At 43.8% G+C, this 18,209-nt stretch overlaps 1 protein-coding gene across 1 annotated transcript; it reads right to left on the reverse strand.

Annotated features, from left to right (window-relative positions):
* Positions 1-1,986: 1,986 nt before the first annotated feature.
* On the reverse strand, positions 1,987-18,184 carry DESI1 (desumoylating isopeptidase 1). Its single transcript, XM_071423011.1, has 6 exons — positions 17,885-18,184; positions 8,796-8,817; positions 7,807-7,876; positions 7,047-7,156; positions 6,182-6,304; positions 1,987-5,031 (listed from the first exon to the last, which is right to left on the reverse strand). The coding sequence occupies exons 1-6, from the start codon at positions 18,162-18,164 to the stop codon at positions 4,938-4,940; spliced, it is 699 nt and encodes a 232-aa protein (XP_071279112.1). The 5' UTR covers positions 18,165-18,184; the 3' UTR covers positions 1,987-4,937.
* Between the last annotated feature and the right edge of the window lie 25 nt (positions 18,185-18,209).

Raw genomic sequence — 18,209 nt, forward strand, 5'->3', positions numbered from 1 at the left:
ATGCTCATTTATAGGACTTGTTGAGGTGTGGTTACACATTTATCATCAGTTAATGTGTGGACACTTACTCCAGAATATGAATCCATCCAAGTGTGCCGAGGTCTCCCAGGGGGCACCTGTGCCCTTGGATGGAACACCGCCAAAATAATCACAATGGCATGCTGATGGGTGAGCAGAGATGCCTTCCTGGATTTGGGTGCTTGAGTGCCAGAAGCCAAGGAACTGTTCCTCCATGCAGCAGAACCGTGACCTAACACCCAGGGCTCTCAAAGGACAGCCGTGGGGTCAGACACACTGTAAATTCCCAGGGTTTCAGGAATGCAAACCTTTATTTTTCATAAAGCATGTCTGGGTGGAAGCAGTGTGGAGTTAGCATTGTAGCAGCACTGGGTTCTGCTGTAGCCCAAGCTTCTCCATGGTCTTGTCTTCTGGCTGCTCCTACCTGCAGCTTTCTTGTCTGGGAGACACCTCTCGTGCCTCTTGCACTGACATTACTGTGGGCATCCCAAAAGCAGGAGCTGCTCTCCCCAGGCTCAGGTGCATCCCTGTGCTGCAAGGCAGCAGTGCCACCTCGGGGCACTTTCCAGAATTGGGAGGTCTGCTAAAATACAGGACAGCATTCACATTTTCACACTCCTGCAGTACTGCCGGGTTTATGCTACCCAGGAGAACTTCCTGAAACCTGAATTACCTGCTGTGCTTCCTCAGCTTGTCCTGCTGCTTTAAGGAGTCTCTTCATGTCAAAATGCCTCTCCCAGGAAGCACCTTGGTGGCCATTTGGTGTCAGCTGGTGAGGACCGGGACAACTTGGTTTCCCTGGGAGTATAAAGGTGCCTTGTGCTGAAGTGCACAGCTGTCCACAGCTGGGGCTGTTCCCTCAGCTGGGTTAGCTCTGAGAACAGGGCGACCATGGCTGTTCTGTTCTGGTTATTTAATACTCCACACTCCAACCACTCCTGGTACATTCGCTTGGTTGCCGCTCGGATAGGCAGCAGCTGTTGTCAGGAATAAAATCTCTGTTACCAGCAGGAAAAGCCAGGAAATTTTGTTTGAAGTTTAGAAGGCAAACAACTGTGAGCACTGGCTTACACTCTGTCTAGAGCTGCCATTAAGGTCAAAGTTTTCCTTTTAGTTTTAAAATTGAACTTCTAAAAGGTAAAAAAAAAAAAAAAATTAAAATACCTGTTTCCAGGTATTTTCTGTGGGGCCAGTACTAGTACTTGGTAGCAAACCAGCACTACATCTGAAGAACACAGCCAAAATAATCACAATCACACATCTCTGTTACAATCCCCTTCTGTTACAAGACCTCTTCTGTACTGTGCTGATACAGACTGTCACACAAACAGCAAACTCTGTGGTTCATCATTTGGATGCCATCAATAAGCATGCAGAAGGCTGAACCAAGCAGAATGAATTTCTTCCCCAGAGCCAGATATTTTAGGCAGTGCTATATAATCCTCCCCAATATCCCCTCTGAAGCTCCAGAGGAACCCAGTCATGGAAGTCTACTTCTCACTTTACCTCTTTTTTCCTTTTTTTTTTTTTCCCTTTTGAAAGTAGCATCAAGGCAGTCAGGAAAATACTTTTTTCCATTTTAAAACTCTGTTTGGCCTCTTCTTCAACAGCAGACATTAGACATTTCATACATGCAGACTTAGATGACCAAGGTTTGAACAAAACCTGTGCTGACAGAACATCTTCATTCACCTCATCCAACCTGTGTCAAGCTGCAGGAGTATGGTTTTAAATAGTGTAGTACTTACAGAAGAAAAGATTTCCTAGACTTAAATAAGAGTATTGCCTTTGGCCAGTCTGAGCAAAGGGCAGTTGCCACCACTACTTCCAGTAGCAGCACCTGGCAGAAACTGCTTGGAAAATTTCTCAAGCTGCACTTCCCAGATGGGACCAGAGTGAAGATAATGACTTCTGGGCAGCTGCATTGGCTGGGCAGCTGTTGGGCACATGCATTCAATCAGAAAAAGGTGTTGTATTTATTTTTATTGTAATAGAAAAAAACCCACAAGTAAATCAAAACATCACTTTCTGCCTAAAGACATTATTAACATTTTTAAATGGCACGGGGGAACCTCAGCAATACAAGACAGAATAGTAAGTGTGGGCAAAAGGATTCTCTTCCCTTTCACGATTTCAGTTCCCCTGCCCCTTTGTCCAACAGCAGGATGAAGTTCATCACCTATATACATTTACATACATTTCTCAGTCTAGTTTGTTTTCAGCTGGGTGGAACATTGAGGGCACAGTCCTGCAATTTACACATAACCATCTTTGGAGAAAACAGGTTTCCTAAGAGTCCTACAGCGTACAGGGGTCTCATTACCCAGTAAGAGCAAGCAAAGAGGATTCCCTCTTACAGTTCTTTTGCCACAAAACCCAAGAGTAGGTCCTGAACCCAGGAGCTCTGACTATTGCAAACAATATATGGCTGAGTGAAGTTTTACCCAGTGACCTTAAAGAAGGAGCATTATCTCTGCAAAGGGGCTCTGCTCAGGAGGGGAAAAGGCAGATTGCAAAATGCACAGGGTGAATGTCTTTTCCTTCCTGCCCTGAGAGGATACAAAAAGTCCTGAAGTAGGCAGCCCAGCAGAAACTAGGCTCAGGACATCCCAAGTGGTGGACATACAGGGCATATCCTCATTGTGTAAGTGTGTGGGGCAGTGCATGGCACCAGTGCTTCCATCACAGGCAGCTGTGCAAGCAAGCACAGCTGTGCTGCTTGCAGGTACCAAACGAGCACAGCAGGATGTTGGGCTGCACTGTGTCACCTTGAGTGTACCTGCTCAAGTAGGAAGCTCCAAGATCTCTAACATGATCTACAGCATTTTGTGGCACAGTCATGTGTGTATTAAGATGAAAGGCTGGCTACTCTTCACAAACATGTATGGGAAAAGACTGGAGATAATACATATACTGGATAGGAAAACTAACCTATGGTGTAGTAAAACCAAACACCAATCCTTCCTCCAGGAGCATCAAAAGGCATTCATAACTGACTTTCATAGAATGTTTTCTGCAAACAGGACATTTGGAGGGGGAAAGATTAAAAGCTTTTATATAAAGCCATCTGTAGTAACTGCTACAGTTACCTCTGAGTCCAGTCTGTCAAATGAAATGCTTAACGAGAAGTTGATGGCACAAGGTGAGAATGACAAAGAAAAGAAGCATCTGGGCTGCAGGGGCCACTGCTGTGCACTGAGAGCAGGTGAACATGAAACAGCAGAATGGCCTGACAATATCCTATTCCCATCTGAGCACTGGCTCCACAAGGTGCAGGACAACAGAGTATTTGACAGTGACAAAATTGCAGTTTTCCTCTATTCCAACCCCTCAAAAATACAAACTGTTATCGTCCACATAGAGTAACAGTGTGAGAAATTTATCAATCTGCATTATTCCAGGAGAAAGAACCCAGCACAGGAAAGACATCTCCTTTAGGTATATAAGAAGTTTCCAGTGCAGGAAGTTTGAGATGCAGGACTGAACTTGCAGCAATACTTTTCACAACAAAGCACTGGACAAAGGGCTGTACATTTGCATAGATGCTTTTTTGGCAGCATCTGGGATGTGCAATCCCCATTTACAGAGCATCAGCAGTGTTCTGGGGTTTGTCTGATGTCTTTCTTACATTCCTTCCTAAATGTAACTGCTACAAAATTGTTCAGGAAAGTAGTGTATATATATATGCATGAAAAGAAAACATTGTGCCTATTTTTTCATTCCCCTGTTCTTTCCCACTGCAAGTAAATGCAAAGCTCTAAAAATTTTAAACTAGAAGATGCAGTATTGCTATAATCAAAGGTTAATCTAAGCACAGGACTGCTTCTGCATGTATCCCAAGAAACTCAGTTGTTCCACAGAAAAGCTTAATTTTACTCTTCCTCGTTTTCTTTACATTTGGGGAGACCTAGCACTTATTTCTCTTAAGGAGAGCCCTGATGTGCTTGACTGCTTTGGAAAGGGCAGCACTTTGTTGGAACTCCTACTGTGTCTGCAATTGGATATTGAAGGCAGAATTGGTCCAACTGGTATTATCATGCAGTTGCCATGCCACTCCTGCCTTGCTGTACTGTAACCCTGGCTTTGCAAGGAAAAAAAAAAAACCCAAGAAAACAGTTTTTATGCATTACCAAGGTTCTATCTGCTGATAAGCTTATGTGTGAGAAAAGGAAACTTTGCACTTCATTTTACTTTCACCTGGAATTTGTCTCTACCACTTCTGCTCATGAGATTCTCTTCTTTCAGCTGGTTCTTTCTTGGATCTGGAATTACAAGGCTCTTGGTAACCTTCAGCTCCAGGTTCCCTCCCACCACAGGAAGTCCCACTGAATTTCAGCTTCTGACTGTGACACTGACACATGGTTCAGCTTCATCACCTTTCCCATACACTTGTACCACTGCAAATATTCTGATCACATGAGTTCAGCTCTTCCTTTGAGCAAATGTCAGTGAAATATGCAGACTAATCCTGGGACACCTTCACTTCCTAGCCTACCAATACTTGCTCTGCTTTTTTTGCTAGACTTCAGCAAATACCCTCATAACAGAGGCAGTGACAAGACAGAGATGCAAGGGATGGCCAGGACATCCCCTTACTTACTTCAAGTTGTGTAATGGGCCACTGAATGCTCATGGAATGAATTTCCACTTACCAGTACAGGAGTTACATAGGAAGTGTCAGCCTATTTGGACAAGACAGCCTTTATAAATTAGTATAATACTATTAGAAATTATGGCAATATTTTTGGTAGCATTGTCTTACATGCACCCTGATAAATTCTCTCCCCAGGAAATTTTAAAACTTGTCTTGTAACTTCTTTAGAGTTAATTCTCATGAGAAATTATAAAATAGAAATCTGGTAGATTCATGTTTAAAAAGGAAGAGGCCTGGTGAGGCTGGGCACACTGGGTCACTCCTGTTAGCTCTGTCCATTATGTCTGCTGAAGGTATTGCCTCCGGGTGGCTGGATCTGGATGGAGTCCAGGAGGGGCCTTAAAGCTTGTCCAAAAGGTCTGAGAAGGTAAAGAAATAAACATCTCAAATAGTTTACTTGGTCAACACTCCCACTTACCAGTGAAGTGCACTCACTTCCTAGAGTGCAATCAAACCAACATTCTAGAAGCAAATTTGAAGAAAAGACTTCCACTACAAACTAAAACACACTAATTTAACCTATTAGTTTACTGTTCAATAACTAAGAATCTTAAACATGATTTTATATCATATAATCATCAGATAAGGTAGTTCTGAGTCCTAACATGCCTAGACTGCTAATGTAACACTGTCTGAAACCACCTCTCAGTAATTCATTCTGCTTAAGTGTGCAAACAAAATCCTTGTTATGCAACTGTAGTGTTCTATTAAGTACATCAATATTGAGGCCTGCCAAAAGAATAGCCTCTAGCTTACTTAAAAGACAGTGGCTCAACACTTCCAGAATAATTTCTGTTGCAATCTGTAGCAGCTGGCTTGTCTTTCAGTAAGACTCCCTCTGTTACAGACATTATTTGATTTTGAGAGATCTGAAGTTCTAAGAGTCCAGGGTAGAAGACCCATGTCTCACAAATAATGTGCTGTAACCACTGTTACAAGAAGTAAGACATAAATGATGGAGCTCACATCATCCTACTGGGATCCTCACTAGCTGAGAGTTAAAAAAAAAACCAAACAAAAACAACATCTGAATTATCAAGCAGGAAATTCTTAATTTCCTTTTTTCCATATCCTCTTTTTCCACCCAATCCTAGCTTTAAAACTGCAGCATTAATTTTAAAATTGTATCTCCCCTGCCTCTTCACAAGCAAAGTGACACCTCTGCAATTATGGTGCTTAGAGAAATTACTTTTAACAGACAGTGGTTGTCTAAGAGGGAAAAAACCCCTTACACTGTCTTCTGAAACTTTCTCTATATAAGAGACCATCACAAAATAGCTAGTTTTAAGTTAAAGGCAGAAGAACATCCTTCTCCTCTCTTTGGGACACCAGTGCCAGTTAGCACTTGTCACAGAGTGTCGCAAGTGTTGATGTAAAGAAAATTGCATCCTCTCCCTAATCTTATGCTGGTTCTCAGACAGATCCATCAGGAACTGGTACTGCTGGCTCTATCAAATGTTTAAGCATTAGCATGAAGCAACTACAGAGAGGAGAGGCATCCATACTCACGTGGAGAGAACTTCAGATGGAAGGTCAGTGATATAGGAAGGGATTTTTTTTCCTGTCAGAAACTGGGCCACTTCATTACTGAAGGTGTTGCAGTTATGTTCAAAGAGGTTATAAGACTCTCCTCTGTGCCACAGAAAAGAAATTGAAACAAAAAACCCCACAGATTCAGCAATAAATCATACAAGCAGAAAAAAACTTACACCCTTAATGAAAATCTTACATTAGCAATTCCTCCGCCCACCCCAAAGAATTCTAAGGCAAATAGGTAAAATACAGACATCAATTCACCCTCAAATTCAATTGAATCGGGGGAAAATGACATCTCTCCATATCCCTTGCTTTAATGCAACCATTTTTGGGAGAACAGGTGAGGTCAGGTTTCTTCAATTAAAACCACAGTCGCAGTAATGAGAAATCACAGGAATTATTGACTCTGAAAGACAGCCAGAACACTAAATGTTGTGGTTTCCTACTCTTGTGAGAAGCAGAGCAGACTCTTTAACAGTCAAGACCTTGCTTCTACTCATGTGAAAATTGGCAGCTTTACTACAGTGACTACCTATGACTCAGAGGACAAACTGCTATTTACTGAGAGATTTCATTTTCTCTGGTGATTCTCTCAAAAATATTTTAGGCATTATGGATTTTACAAAAAACAGTGTTAAAGACTTCCCAGAAGAATGCTTTCCCAGCCTAGAAGGTAGCTCCTTGTGTGTATTGGTGCATCAGTCCAGTCCATATTTGAAGAGTACCACATGAGAGAGTAAGCAGACAGAAGCTCTGGGAGCTGGATTGGTTTCATAAAACCTTCTTCCATTCTGCACCTTTTTGGTACACAGGTTTTCCAGTACAGGCTGTTACTTACCGGAATGCAGATTCCCCCAAAGAGGAAAGGTATTCCAGAAAAATTTCTTCAGTGACTTCAGTGTTCCCCAGATCAACAACTGTGTCTGGAGGGCCAAGAAGTGTCCCTCCCTGTAAAAATGAACAGCCAGAAGATAATGTCAAATGATCAGGCAGAATTCTCTTGGAGGACTCTACTGAATAAAGCTGTTATGGTTCGTGTGGGCACAAAAGAAGGAACTTTTGGTATGTTTATCAAGCAAAAAGCCCTGCTGGCCTCCCTTGTTCTGCACTCCAGAGAATGAGAAGGAACATTAAACTTCCATTTCAGCTGGTAAATTTGGCTCTTTGGGCTGAAAGCTCTAAGCTATGGCAAAATTCTCCTTTAGAAGCACGGCCCATCCATTTTACCCTTCTAAGAACAGAAAGGGTTGAGAAAACATCATGGTTTGGAGCTTTTTTTTTACTCTTAAAAAGTCTGCATGTAACACTTAATGATACAGAATTGGACAAGGTGTCACTCTGGCAAAGCAGTTGCAAAAGGTGTTCTGCATAGATAGACTCTACCAGAAGAAGCATCACCCAGCCTGAATTGAGTTGGGCTTAAACCCACTGTCCATGCTCCCCTCACCCTCAGTTCCCTGGGAAACCATGACAAGCAGCTGGCTTCAGCATCTGCCTGAATTCAGAAGTCTTTTGCTGCTTTTCTAAAAGACAGTAACACAAGCAATTCTCATCAGGTAACTTTACAAAAAATGATCAGAAAATTAAGTTTAACTTACAGGTGCACAGCTGGAGATCCCTCCACTGCCATAGAAGAATTCATCCTTATGGACTATTATAGAGGTGTGCCTGCCACAGAAAACAAAACAAAACAAAAAAAGTTGAAATAAAGGAAAAAAGTAAATAGCCTAGCACATAAATCACTGATAAACTGATGAGCTGAAGGACATAATGAAGGGGATAACTGAAAGAAAAGGTCAATGTGTTTCTGTGAGTGGGAACAGGATCTGCTGGGACATGAATGGATATGGAAGCAATGATTATCAAGCCTACTGTAATCCTGCAAGCAGTTAGGAAAGAACAGGTTTAGCTAAGAGCCCAGGCATGAGCCTCTCTCAGCTAACGGGCTGAGGGTGAGGTCAGCCCTCAGAGACAGAACTAGCCCTGCTACCACGCTGACAGAGACTTCTCACTGCCTGAGAAGCTGGTCACACAGCCACTGGAGACAGATCAGAGGAGAGGAAAATGGATGGACAAGGGTTTAGGGGGTTTCTTGCCTCTAAAATGAAACCAAACAAACCCTCTTTGTGTGATATCAAAATTCTTGGTATGAATTATAGGAAATTAAGGTTTTTTTTGTGACTGAATGTAGACACTGCTCCTATATGACAGAAGACTTGATCCTGTAATACCTTCTTCCCACCTACTCTTTTATTATCATGTTTAGTCATGCCTGGAATTATAAGACAAAGTGCTTGGCACAAGGACACCAACTTACCCTTGAAAAAGTACACAGGTGCACAAAAACACAACAGCTACTAACAGCACCCTATTCCATGGGGTCCACTGAGCTTTGAACAGAGTGGTTTAACTAGCACCTGACTGTTCATAATCCTACTGCCAATCTGTATTCAGCAACAAAAAGTGCCTTGGTCTCTCTTCCACCACAAAATGTTCTTAAGCTCTGAAGCATATATAACTGCATATTGAAAATACTTCCTACACCAGTGTTTTACCCACATTATGCAATTTAAATCCAGTCACTTACCAGATGCCATCCAGCTGTTTCCCTGTATGCAGAGAAAAGAAGAGTTATTAGCAATGTATTTTCCAGATTTCAGCCTACTTTCCATCAATCACTTAGGAACCATGCTTATTATTTCATCATGAGAGCAACACAAAAGATTTAATCCAGAGCTGCTTCTAAAAAATCCAGAATATCTTTCAATTTAACTAGTTAGTACCCACATCCTTTGTACTTCTTCCCTCCTGGCAGGCAGAGGTAGCAATGCCATCCTATCCTTCTGATGCTTACCTTCCTTAGGTGTTTTTCTACAGACCAAGAAAACATTTTCCTAAACTTAGATTCTTCAATCAGGAGCAGAAGAGTTGAATTTAACGGATTTCATAACTGCAGGCAGCTGGCCAGCAGTGTATTCATTTCTCTTTTTCAGTAGCTGATGAGAGGTCTGACTTAAACATGTGACCAGTGGTGGTAGCCTCTATAATGTATTCCATGATTTCCTCTTTTCCCTCCCTCCCCCTGCCCTTAAAAATTAGTTTAAGCGGGAACTGAGGTAGAGAAGTACAGGATTGAAATTTACACAAGTTATAAAGCTGTGTGTTTTCCAAAACAAAGCAACAAAGACTTGCTTCAGGCACCCCTACACAGATAATATAATTGAGTCTCAGAGAAAAGGTCCTTTTTAAAACGTGTTTCCAGTTCCCTAGAAGCAGGAGACATAAACCTCTCTGTTGTTCATGGTAGGATCTCAAGATTAAACCTATTTATAAAAGGTCACCAGCTTTTACTGCTCCAGGCTCAATTATTTTATCTATCATAACCAAAAGGCTTGGTCCCTGGTACCCTCCCTTTGGGAGCTTGTAGGGAGCCGGTGCATGCTGGGGGAGATGTGCTATAACTTCATTTCCTGAACAAGGTGCAGAACCCCCAAAAAGCAGATTAAGAACAGAAAAACTTTGTGCATACCAACATTTGGTATTCTCTTGAACCCAAGCACTAGACTGAGTACTCCTCTGCCACAAGAAGAAGCAATCAATAACACATTTTTTTCCACTCAGGTCTGAAGCAAAATAGGTACCTGCTTCAGATGAGGGTCATGGAAGAGCAGAGGCAGGGAAAAGGCTGTTGTGACAACAGAAACATCAGCTGAAGTGACCACATGTAGCTTTGAAGTAGATGGACTGATCTGTCACTCCCGTGGGTCACAGCCAGGCAGCAACCACATTCCCTGTCAACCCATTGCACAGAAATGTGGGCTTGGAGTAGGACAAAGGCCAAGGGAGAGGGCCAATAATGACAGAACCAGAACACTGTATTGCAGTATCTCAGAAGCATCTGCTGGCCCTTTAGCATGTCCCACTGCTGTGCTTTGTGATCCTTTGGCCTTTGCTCCACATGCTCCCCATGGGAGGTTTCACCTCACACTCTAGAGCTGCCAGCTCTGCAGCCCATTGGCCCTGCAGGCTCAGCACCACAGGTAGCACTGGCCTCTGGTTGGATCTACCCTTTGGCTTTGCCCAGTTAGCATTCTGTGTATCTATTAACAAATTATTACACATCTGCTTGTGATAAGTAACTTTTTCACTAGAAACTTGAACTTTTTCCTTCAGACCAGAGAAACAAACCATTTCAAAGGCAGCATATATTAGAATTGTGCCTGTTCTTTGCATGCTAAATTGAAAGAGAACATCTTAGTATTTACCTTCACACACACCACCAGCAAACAATAACAAAAGACTTTCCAGAGAGTTGCCACTTTGTACCTAGATACTGAATGCAGGTGAAAGAGCTATGGTAGATATTGACAATGTCACAGGTGCTGCCAGGACCTGCTTGTGCAATTACAACACCTACCTGAAACTATCATTGCAGCAGAGGCTACCCAATGGGCTGCTCTAGCAAGGCTGCAGCCCACAGCTCAAGGGAAGTGACTCTGTCCTCCAATTTGACACTTGTGAGACCACATCTGGAGTGCTGTGTCCACTTTTGGATCACCACAATATAAAAGACATTGACATACCAGGCTGGAGCGCTTACTGTACTGAAGAAGAGCTGAGAAAACTGGTGTGTTCATACTCAAGAAGAGAAAGCCAAGAGTCTGTATTCCTGTCTACAGCTACCCAACAGGTATGGATGAAAGGGGACCCTTGCTCTACTCAGACAGACACAGTGCAAGGCAACAGGTGCTAGCTGGAAAATGGGAAATTCACAATTCAGTAGGAAGCGGGAAAAACATTTATCATGAAGGTGGTCAAACACTGGAGGAGGAGTCCAGAAAGCATATGGGATTTCAATCCTTGAAGATACTTAGAACTCTGCTGTCCAGGGCCCTAAAGAGTTGGCTCTTGTTGGCTCTACCTTAAGCAGGACTTCTAGAGGTCCCTTTTCACCAAAGTAATTGTTTGTTTGTATGTACAAAACCCAAGCAGAATTCAGGAACTGGACTTTGTTTTGGACTGCAGTCCACTCTCTGCTGTTACACATGAAGTTTGTAGCAGTCCAAAGGCAGCAACTGCCAGGGCAGTAACAGAACAGCTTTTGGCAAGGGAAGCTGCCTATCTTCACAAGACAGGTTTGTCTGATGCTGCTCAGCTCGGTCGGTTTGTGCCAACACTGATTTGAAAATCTTAATGAAGCTGCAGACCCACTATTTTTCCTTGGCTCCTAAAAGTCATTAACCAAGCTGGCATTGTGGAAAACACACACCAGATCTGCAGCACTGCTGACAATAAGGCATCTGTGGTAGGTCTCCAGCCTGCTGCAGACAAAATATAATCCCTTTCTTCCACTGATGGACTGTGTCTGGTGAGAGGCAGTGCAAGTGTCTTCAGTGACAGCCTTGCTGGGGGAATCCCATGTCTAAGAAACCTGCCATTATTGGCAACATATGCATCAAACAGAGACATCCAAGACTGAGAACTTTTGCTAAGCTGCTGCAGTACCCAGGCTTCACAGCTGGCTGTTGTCATTTCAACTCAAACAGCCCCAGAGGAATAAATCAATGGCCACCAGCTTCTGAGGAACTCAGGCAGTTCCCTTTCCTGCTGCTCAGCAAGAATCTCAGTGTTGCTTGTCTGTCATGTAAGAGGTTATGTACAGACATTCATGGACACAATCATCTTCCTCTTGAAGTTCTGCCTCTGGTGGGGACCCTCCTCTATGACTCTTCTTGCCCTTTCTCCCAGACTCAGACACTGCACAGAACAGGTGACAGCTCACCACCACTGCCACCCCTGAGAAGCTGAGGCAGAGCAGTCAGGGCAGCATACACTAATGAGCTATATTTTGCCTTCTGCTTGACATTGCTCACTACACACAAAATATTTTGCCCAGAGCCTTGGAAGGCTTGATACACACAACAGCCCCAACAGCATGACCAAGCAAGGCCACAGCATTGCTGTGAGTGCTAAGACACAAATTGTATCTGGGCCTTGCAGCAACACTTTCCAACCAAGCTGCTTCTGGCAGCACTGTCCACTTGAAAGCCAGAAGCTCAAGGTTACCATGAACTTCCCCAAATAATCCTACAGTGCAATAGAGCTGACATCCCATAGTCAATAGAGTGGACTGTAAGAAGGGATTGCAAACACTATCCAGGATACTGGCAGGTATGCTCACGTTTCCTGTTCTTCTACTCCTTGCCACAACACTCCAAACTCCCATGGTCACTGCAATGTGGGTAGAGCTGTGTGCTGGTGCTGCCACCAAAACCAAGCCATTTACTCATAACCTGAGGCTTTCTATTACTGTATAGAGATTCTCCAGTAATTTCTATCAGAGCTGCAAAAACTCTTGCAGTATTAAATTGCAGGCATTACCCTTCGCTCATACCTACAGTAAAGCTAATCCAAAGGATGCACATGCTCAAAATGCAGAACAGGAATGTCCTGATGGGATTATGCTCTTTTGGGCACTTACCGTATCTGAAGGGAGGGTTATCAAGAGGATGGATACAGGTTCTTCTCAGTGGTGACAAGGAATAGGACAAGAGGCAATGGGCAGAAACTGAGGCACAGGAAGAGCCATCTGAACATGAGGAGAACTTCTTTACTGTACAGGTGATGACACACTGGAATAATTGCCCAGAGAGGTTGTGGAGTTTCTCTCACTGAAGATACTCAGGAACCATGTGGACACAAACCTGTGCAATGTGCCTGAGATGACCCTGCTTGTGCAGGGAGGATGGACCAGATAACCCACTGTGGTCCCTTAAAACCTTACCTCTTCTGTGATTTTGTTATCCAGGTAAAACAGGAAAACAGCAAGATGCTAACTAGTTTAAATATTTCAAGGGTCAGGGGCTGTTGAACAGGAAAGGTCATTGCAAATTTAGGTGTACACATTTAATCACACAACATTTAGTGCATATGGCCAGGCTATCAGGTACCAACCCTCCCAGAGAAACTGCCCATGTGCCAGCTCAGCCTGAAGTAAATGTGAAGCAAATCAGCTTAGTTTGATCTGCATCCATTCCAAGCTAATGCAAGTCAAGGTACCTTGTTTTCATGACGGACCATGAACATGGACATGAAAAGCTACTGCATTATATTTGTGAGAGTTTCAGGGGATAGCCTGTCAGTCTTTGGAAATATGATCACCATGGTTTTTGTTTGGAGATGGTTTTGTTTGTTTATTTACTTTTTTATTTTTCCCTTGCTGATGTGCTTCTGTGGCTCCTTCCTGAAAATACTCACAAGAACCTGGGGGGGGAGATGCCAGTTCAGCTTAAAACTGTGTGCTTAAGCATCTCAAAGATTCAATTTCTTTCCATAAGGCAGAGTAAGTAGCAAGTAAACAAGCTTTTATATTTACTGTTTTATTTTCTTTATAACATTCATAGCTCAAATATTTTAATGGTGTTTACATGAGCCAGAAACCTATGAGAAAAATAGAACATAAACAATTCCAGGACCCTCAGCTTAGTCACAGGAACAGGGAGAATGAAGTAGTTAGATTAGTTTCTTGTAAAATCAATTCAGGAGGCTGTAATTTTTTAGATACAGGGGTATTTTGAAAGAAGAAGCAAGCCCATATAATTTTAGAATACAATCAAACTGGATTACTTCCATGCTTAGATTTGTCTGGAAGGCCAAGCACAAGGGAGATTAGATGCTCACCAATCTTTTTTATAGTCACAGTAATTTATTAATCTTGAGGGCCAAACAATGTTGATTATTCCTGTGCATTTTAAATATCAAATGAAAGTGGCATTTGTATATTAATCCAAATTATTATACTGAAGGGCAGAAGAGTTCTGAGACATGAGGGAAGAACTGTCTGTGCAGATGGGCCCTTTGTTTACCCCATTCTGAGTTCAGGCCATCCAGCCCTCAGTGCAAGATCTACGCCTGCTTTTGAGCTATAAAGAAATAATAGGATGCTCAGTATCTTTAACAATATATTTGTAGTCTGCAGTGGATATGCAAAGTCCAGAAGACCATAAAAGACTCTAAAAAAAAGTAGTGAACTGGTCTCCTGTGGAATTGAAAGTAATACAATTTGGTGAACCAACATGGCTATTTCTAGCAGTGCATTGCTTTGCATATTGTTGTAATTTCCCTAGGACAATCCATTAAGATTCCTGTCTTTTTTGAATTGAAAATTACTTTAATTAGGCAAGCACTTAATCAAGCACTTTCTTCTATGTGCCACCCAGTGTGCTCAACCAAAGCAAAAAACCAAAAACCTAACAGAGAGGGAGGAGCCTGCTTCAATTCCCTTCTCCTTGAGGTGCCTAGAGAGAGCCAGAAGTAGGCTATATTGGGGGAGGGTAACACATGCCATTTTCATGAAATCCCCAGCAAATGCTGGGAGCAAAGCTGATAGAATATCATGCTGAAGCAATTCAAAACTGTTCAGAACAGATGGAGGAGAAGCAGAGAAATGTGCTGGCCTGGGAAAATGGAACCAAGCAGAAGGCACTTCCTTTCAGCAGTTACCTTTCGCTCCAATTCCCTCTGGGCTGTTAAATCCCTACAGCTGAATGCACCACTTAAAAATTTCAACCAAAACATACTCCCAGTCCACTCAACGTTAATTTACACTACACTGAGCCAAGGCTGCTGTGGTTAACCAAGCTCCCAGCTCACTCTGTGAGTCACAAAAGCAATAACCTCAGTTACAGGACAGGAGAACTTTGAGCTGGTAGATATTTTTCTTCAAGCCTATGATGCAATAGGATTTTAATCTTCCTTAAAGACTTCTCTGCCTTTGGACGTCTATTTCAAAATCAGCACTGCAAGCTGAACTATTCTCTTTTCCTCTTTAGCCTCCACAGAATCAGGTGGATTATGTTTTCTGTCTTGGCAACAGAAAGCTTACTGCATTCAGGTCAACATTTCTCATTATTATAACACGTATTTGAACATACAAATGTAGTCACAGACTGAGAGTGGGGGAGAGAGGACCAACAGTAGCTATTGAGAAGATGTAAAGTAAAGCAACATAAAAATTAAATGTGCTGCTTCTGATACCAAAGGCAACTGAACTACAATTTTTGGTCATGTATCCTTCAGAATAGGAATAGTCACTAAATTACAAAAAGCTTACAGAAAAGTAAGAAGAATAAAAGTAGTCTGGGTAGAAAAAGAGTAAACTGGCCAAGAAAAACAAAGACTGTCCAAGGGACAAGACTAAGTCACTCCAAAGCCTGCTGTGAACTGTGCTAAACATCTCTGCCTTCCAGATTCACTGAACAACAACAGAGAGAAATGGTACTGAACAAGTCAGTATAAATTTGGCAGTGAGAGCTGACCCCTGAAGGCTGTGCTGACATAGCCCACAGTACCTCTGGACCCTGTGAGCACAAGAAGCCACAGTGCAGTGATGCTCTTGCAGTGGTCAGTCTCACAAGACAGGATTCATCCCCCTCTGGCAAGGGGACGTGAGCTGCTGTTTTCAAGCCTGACAGAAATTGATTTTACCACAATCAATTGCTGTATTTATTTTTTTCTTTCTAAAACAATGTATTTCAATTTAGGCAATATTACAGGATTATCACTGAAAGCAAAAGCATTGTTTCAAACTTGGCATTGATGAAGAGAATACTGTAAGTAGAGATGCCAAGTGTAAATCCTTTAAGAAATGCCTTCTTCTTTAATTTTTATGACCTTCTCCGAGGACCTACAGTTTCTGAACATCACTAAAGAAAGAATTGATATTGACCACCTGAGAGTTGATATACAGAGAAATAAGAAGAGTTTTTTTGTTGTTCTTCAGGGGAAAAAGGGTCTATGCATGAGGTAAGAGGAGTATTCTCTCAATCACTTGGCTCTTGGGGAGGTTTCCAAAATCATCTGAAACAGAGATGAGTGTGAATGCATAGAAGAAACAACTTGAAGGAAGGAAGAAAGAAAGAAAGAAAGAAAGAAAGAAAGAAAGAAAGAAAGAAAGAAAGAAAGATTTGTTTTATGGACAATCATGTCACAGGATGCACAATCTCAAATGTTCTGCAGTCTGCATTGTCACTGTGACCACGCGGGCCTCGTTGGCCACATTCCACCAACAGATCTGAACACAGTTACCACGCAGTACTAGCAAGTAGCATTTCCCCTTCTACCCAGAAGTGTTCAGGTTTTTAAGCTTTCCTTTTCACTGCTCAGATTCCCAAAATTTACCACCAAACTATATCAGAAGCACAAAAGTTTCCAAGTTGTCTGAATAGATTAGAAAGCATCAAAATTAAGTAATGTGCTATGTGTTTTTATGTGGAAATTCAGAAAGCTACAAGATGTCAAGACTGACTTTGTAGGTAAAAAGGGAGCTAAAAAGCCTTTGCTTGATCTGTGTGGAGATTGGCATGGAGATAATTATAGTGGCAACCTACCTCTGTTACAGTCTTTGCTTGGACCCACACTTTGATATAAGAGTAGTTAAACTCTACTCAACTCAACTACAGGTAAATCATGCACCCGTGTAATCTCAAGATTTATAACTCAGCACGTGATAAAACATTTCACCTGATAGGTGAAAAGCTATTTCCCTAAGGGCTACAATAGAAGCAATTCTGACCGCATAAAAAGTTTTGAGGTTATCCAGTGCAGGAAACACACATCTCCCAAAGTGGTTGCTGCTAAATGACTAACAGAGCACAACACACATGATCCCTGTAATATTTTCTTCCTAACTTGCAAACCTATCGTTGTCCTTCATGAAACCTCATGCTTTGGACTTTCATTTTAAGCTTGCAGGAAATCACAAGAATCTCCTCATAGGGCAGATGAGCAAAGTGAATGCCAGCAAACTGTAAAACAAGATTACACAGAGCCATCTGTTCAGACACTGAGTCTGTTGAGAAGTCTCATCCCACACAGACTGCTGGTCTGGCATAGGTCAGAATCTGCTCATAACAGGTATAAAACACTCTCTTGTTGCATTCCTAATTCACGCTTCCAAAACTTTAAGCAAAACCCGTTTCCTTTCCATCCCAAGTTTCAGGTTCGGATGGAAACGCACACAATCTCGACAAGACATCCAGCAGACTCCTACAAACCCTCTGAAGGAGCGGGAGGATAGCTGCACATCACCAGCCCAGCCCGGCCTCGCCACAACATGGAGACGTTCGAGCTCAATAACCTTGTAAACAGCAGGCGCCTTTCCTCAGCTCAGCCTTCCGGCCGCGGCAGCACATCAGCCGGGCTCAGGGAGCCGAGCAGTGCCTCCCTGCAGGGGCCAAGGAACACTTTTACTCTGCCGTTAGGAGATACACCCGCGTAGCGGCAACGGGCGGCTGCGGGAGAACAGGCTGGACCCAGAGCAGCTGCATCTGCCGCACTGACAAAGCTCCTTCCGAAGACAGCGGGGTCCGGAATCCTGCAGCCAAACCCCGCAGCGTCCCCAAGCACTGAGCCGCCGGGCAAGCCCCGCGCATCCCGAGCCGTGCTGCACCCGCCGGACACCGCCGCCGCCCGGAGCGCCCTCAGGGAGCCTTCCCCAGCGGGCCGCTCCCTCAGGAGAACGATACCGGGCGGGAATCGCCACCTCAGGGGCAGGAGGCGGCGACTTCGGCCCCGTTTTCCGGCGCGGCAAAGCCGGGCCGCGGTGGTCGGTGGCGGCACGGGAGCCCCTGGGAGGCGGCGGCCGGTGCGGCTCCGGGTCCCCCGCCGTGTTCTTACCCAGCATGAGGTGGCTGAGGCGCCGGGCCATGCCCTTGGACAGGTCGTACACATAGAGCTTCACGGGGTGCAGCGCCAGCGGCTCCTCCATGGGGACGGTGACGCGGGCGCGGCCGCCGGGCGGCAGCCGGAACCCTTGCAGACAAGGTTGGAAGGCCCTTCCCTCCGGGAGACGGAGGGGAACGGGAGGAAAGGGCGGCCCCGGTGCCGGTCCCCGGCACAGCGGCACCAGCCGTGAAGTGACAGGCGGGGAGGAAGGGGCCACCCTCCCCGGGCGCATGCGCGGCCGCTCCGCGCCTGCGGGGCCGCCCCGTCACTGCGCGAC

The sequence above is a fragment of the Agelaius tricolor genome, unplaced genomic scaffold, assembly GCF_023055355.1.
Source record: "Agelaius tricolor isolate 1412-34295 unplaced genomic scaffold, bAgeTri1.0.p SCAF_3, whole genome shotgun sequence".
Taxonomy (NCBI): domain Eukaryota; kingdom Metazoa; phylum Chordata; class Aves; order Passeriformes; family Icteridae; genus Agelaius; species Agelaius tricolor.

Bases quoted from the DNA above. Each gene is read 5' to 3' on its own strand.
- DESI1 (XM_071423011.1), bottom strand. From the start codon at position 18,164: ATGCGCCCGGGGAGGGTGGCCCCTTCCTCCCCGCCTGTCACTTCACGG. The intron at 7,157-7,806 runs GTAAGTTAAACT...TCATTTTTACAG, and splicing joins GGATCTCCAGCTGTGCACCT to GGAGGGACACTTCTTGGCCC. The intron at 5,032-6,181 runs GTGAGTATGGAT...TTACCTTCTCAG, and splicing joins CCATCTGAAGTTCTCTCCAC to ACCTTTTGGACAAGCTTTAA.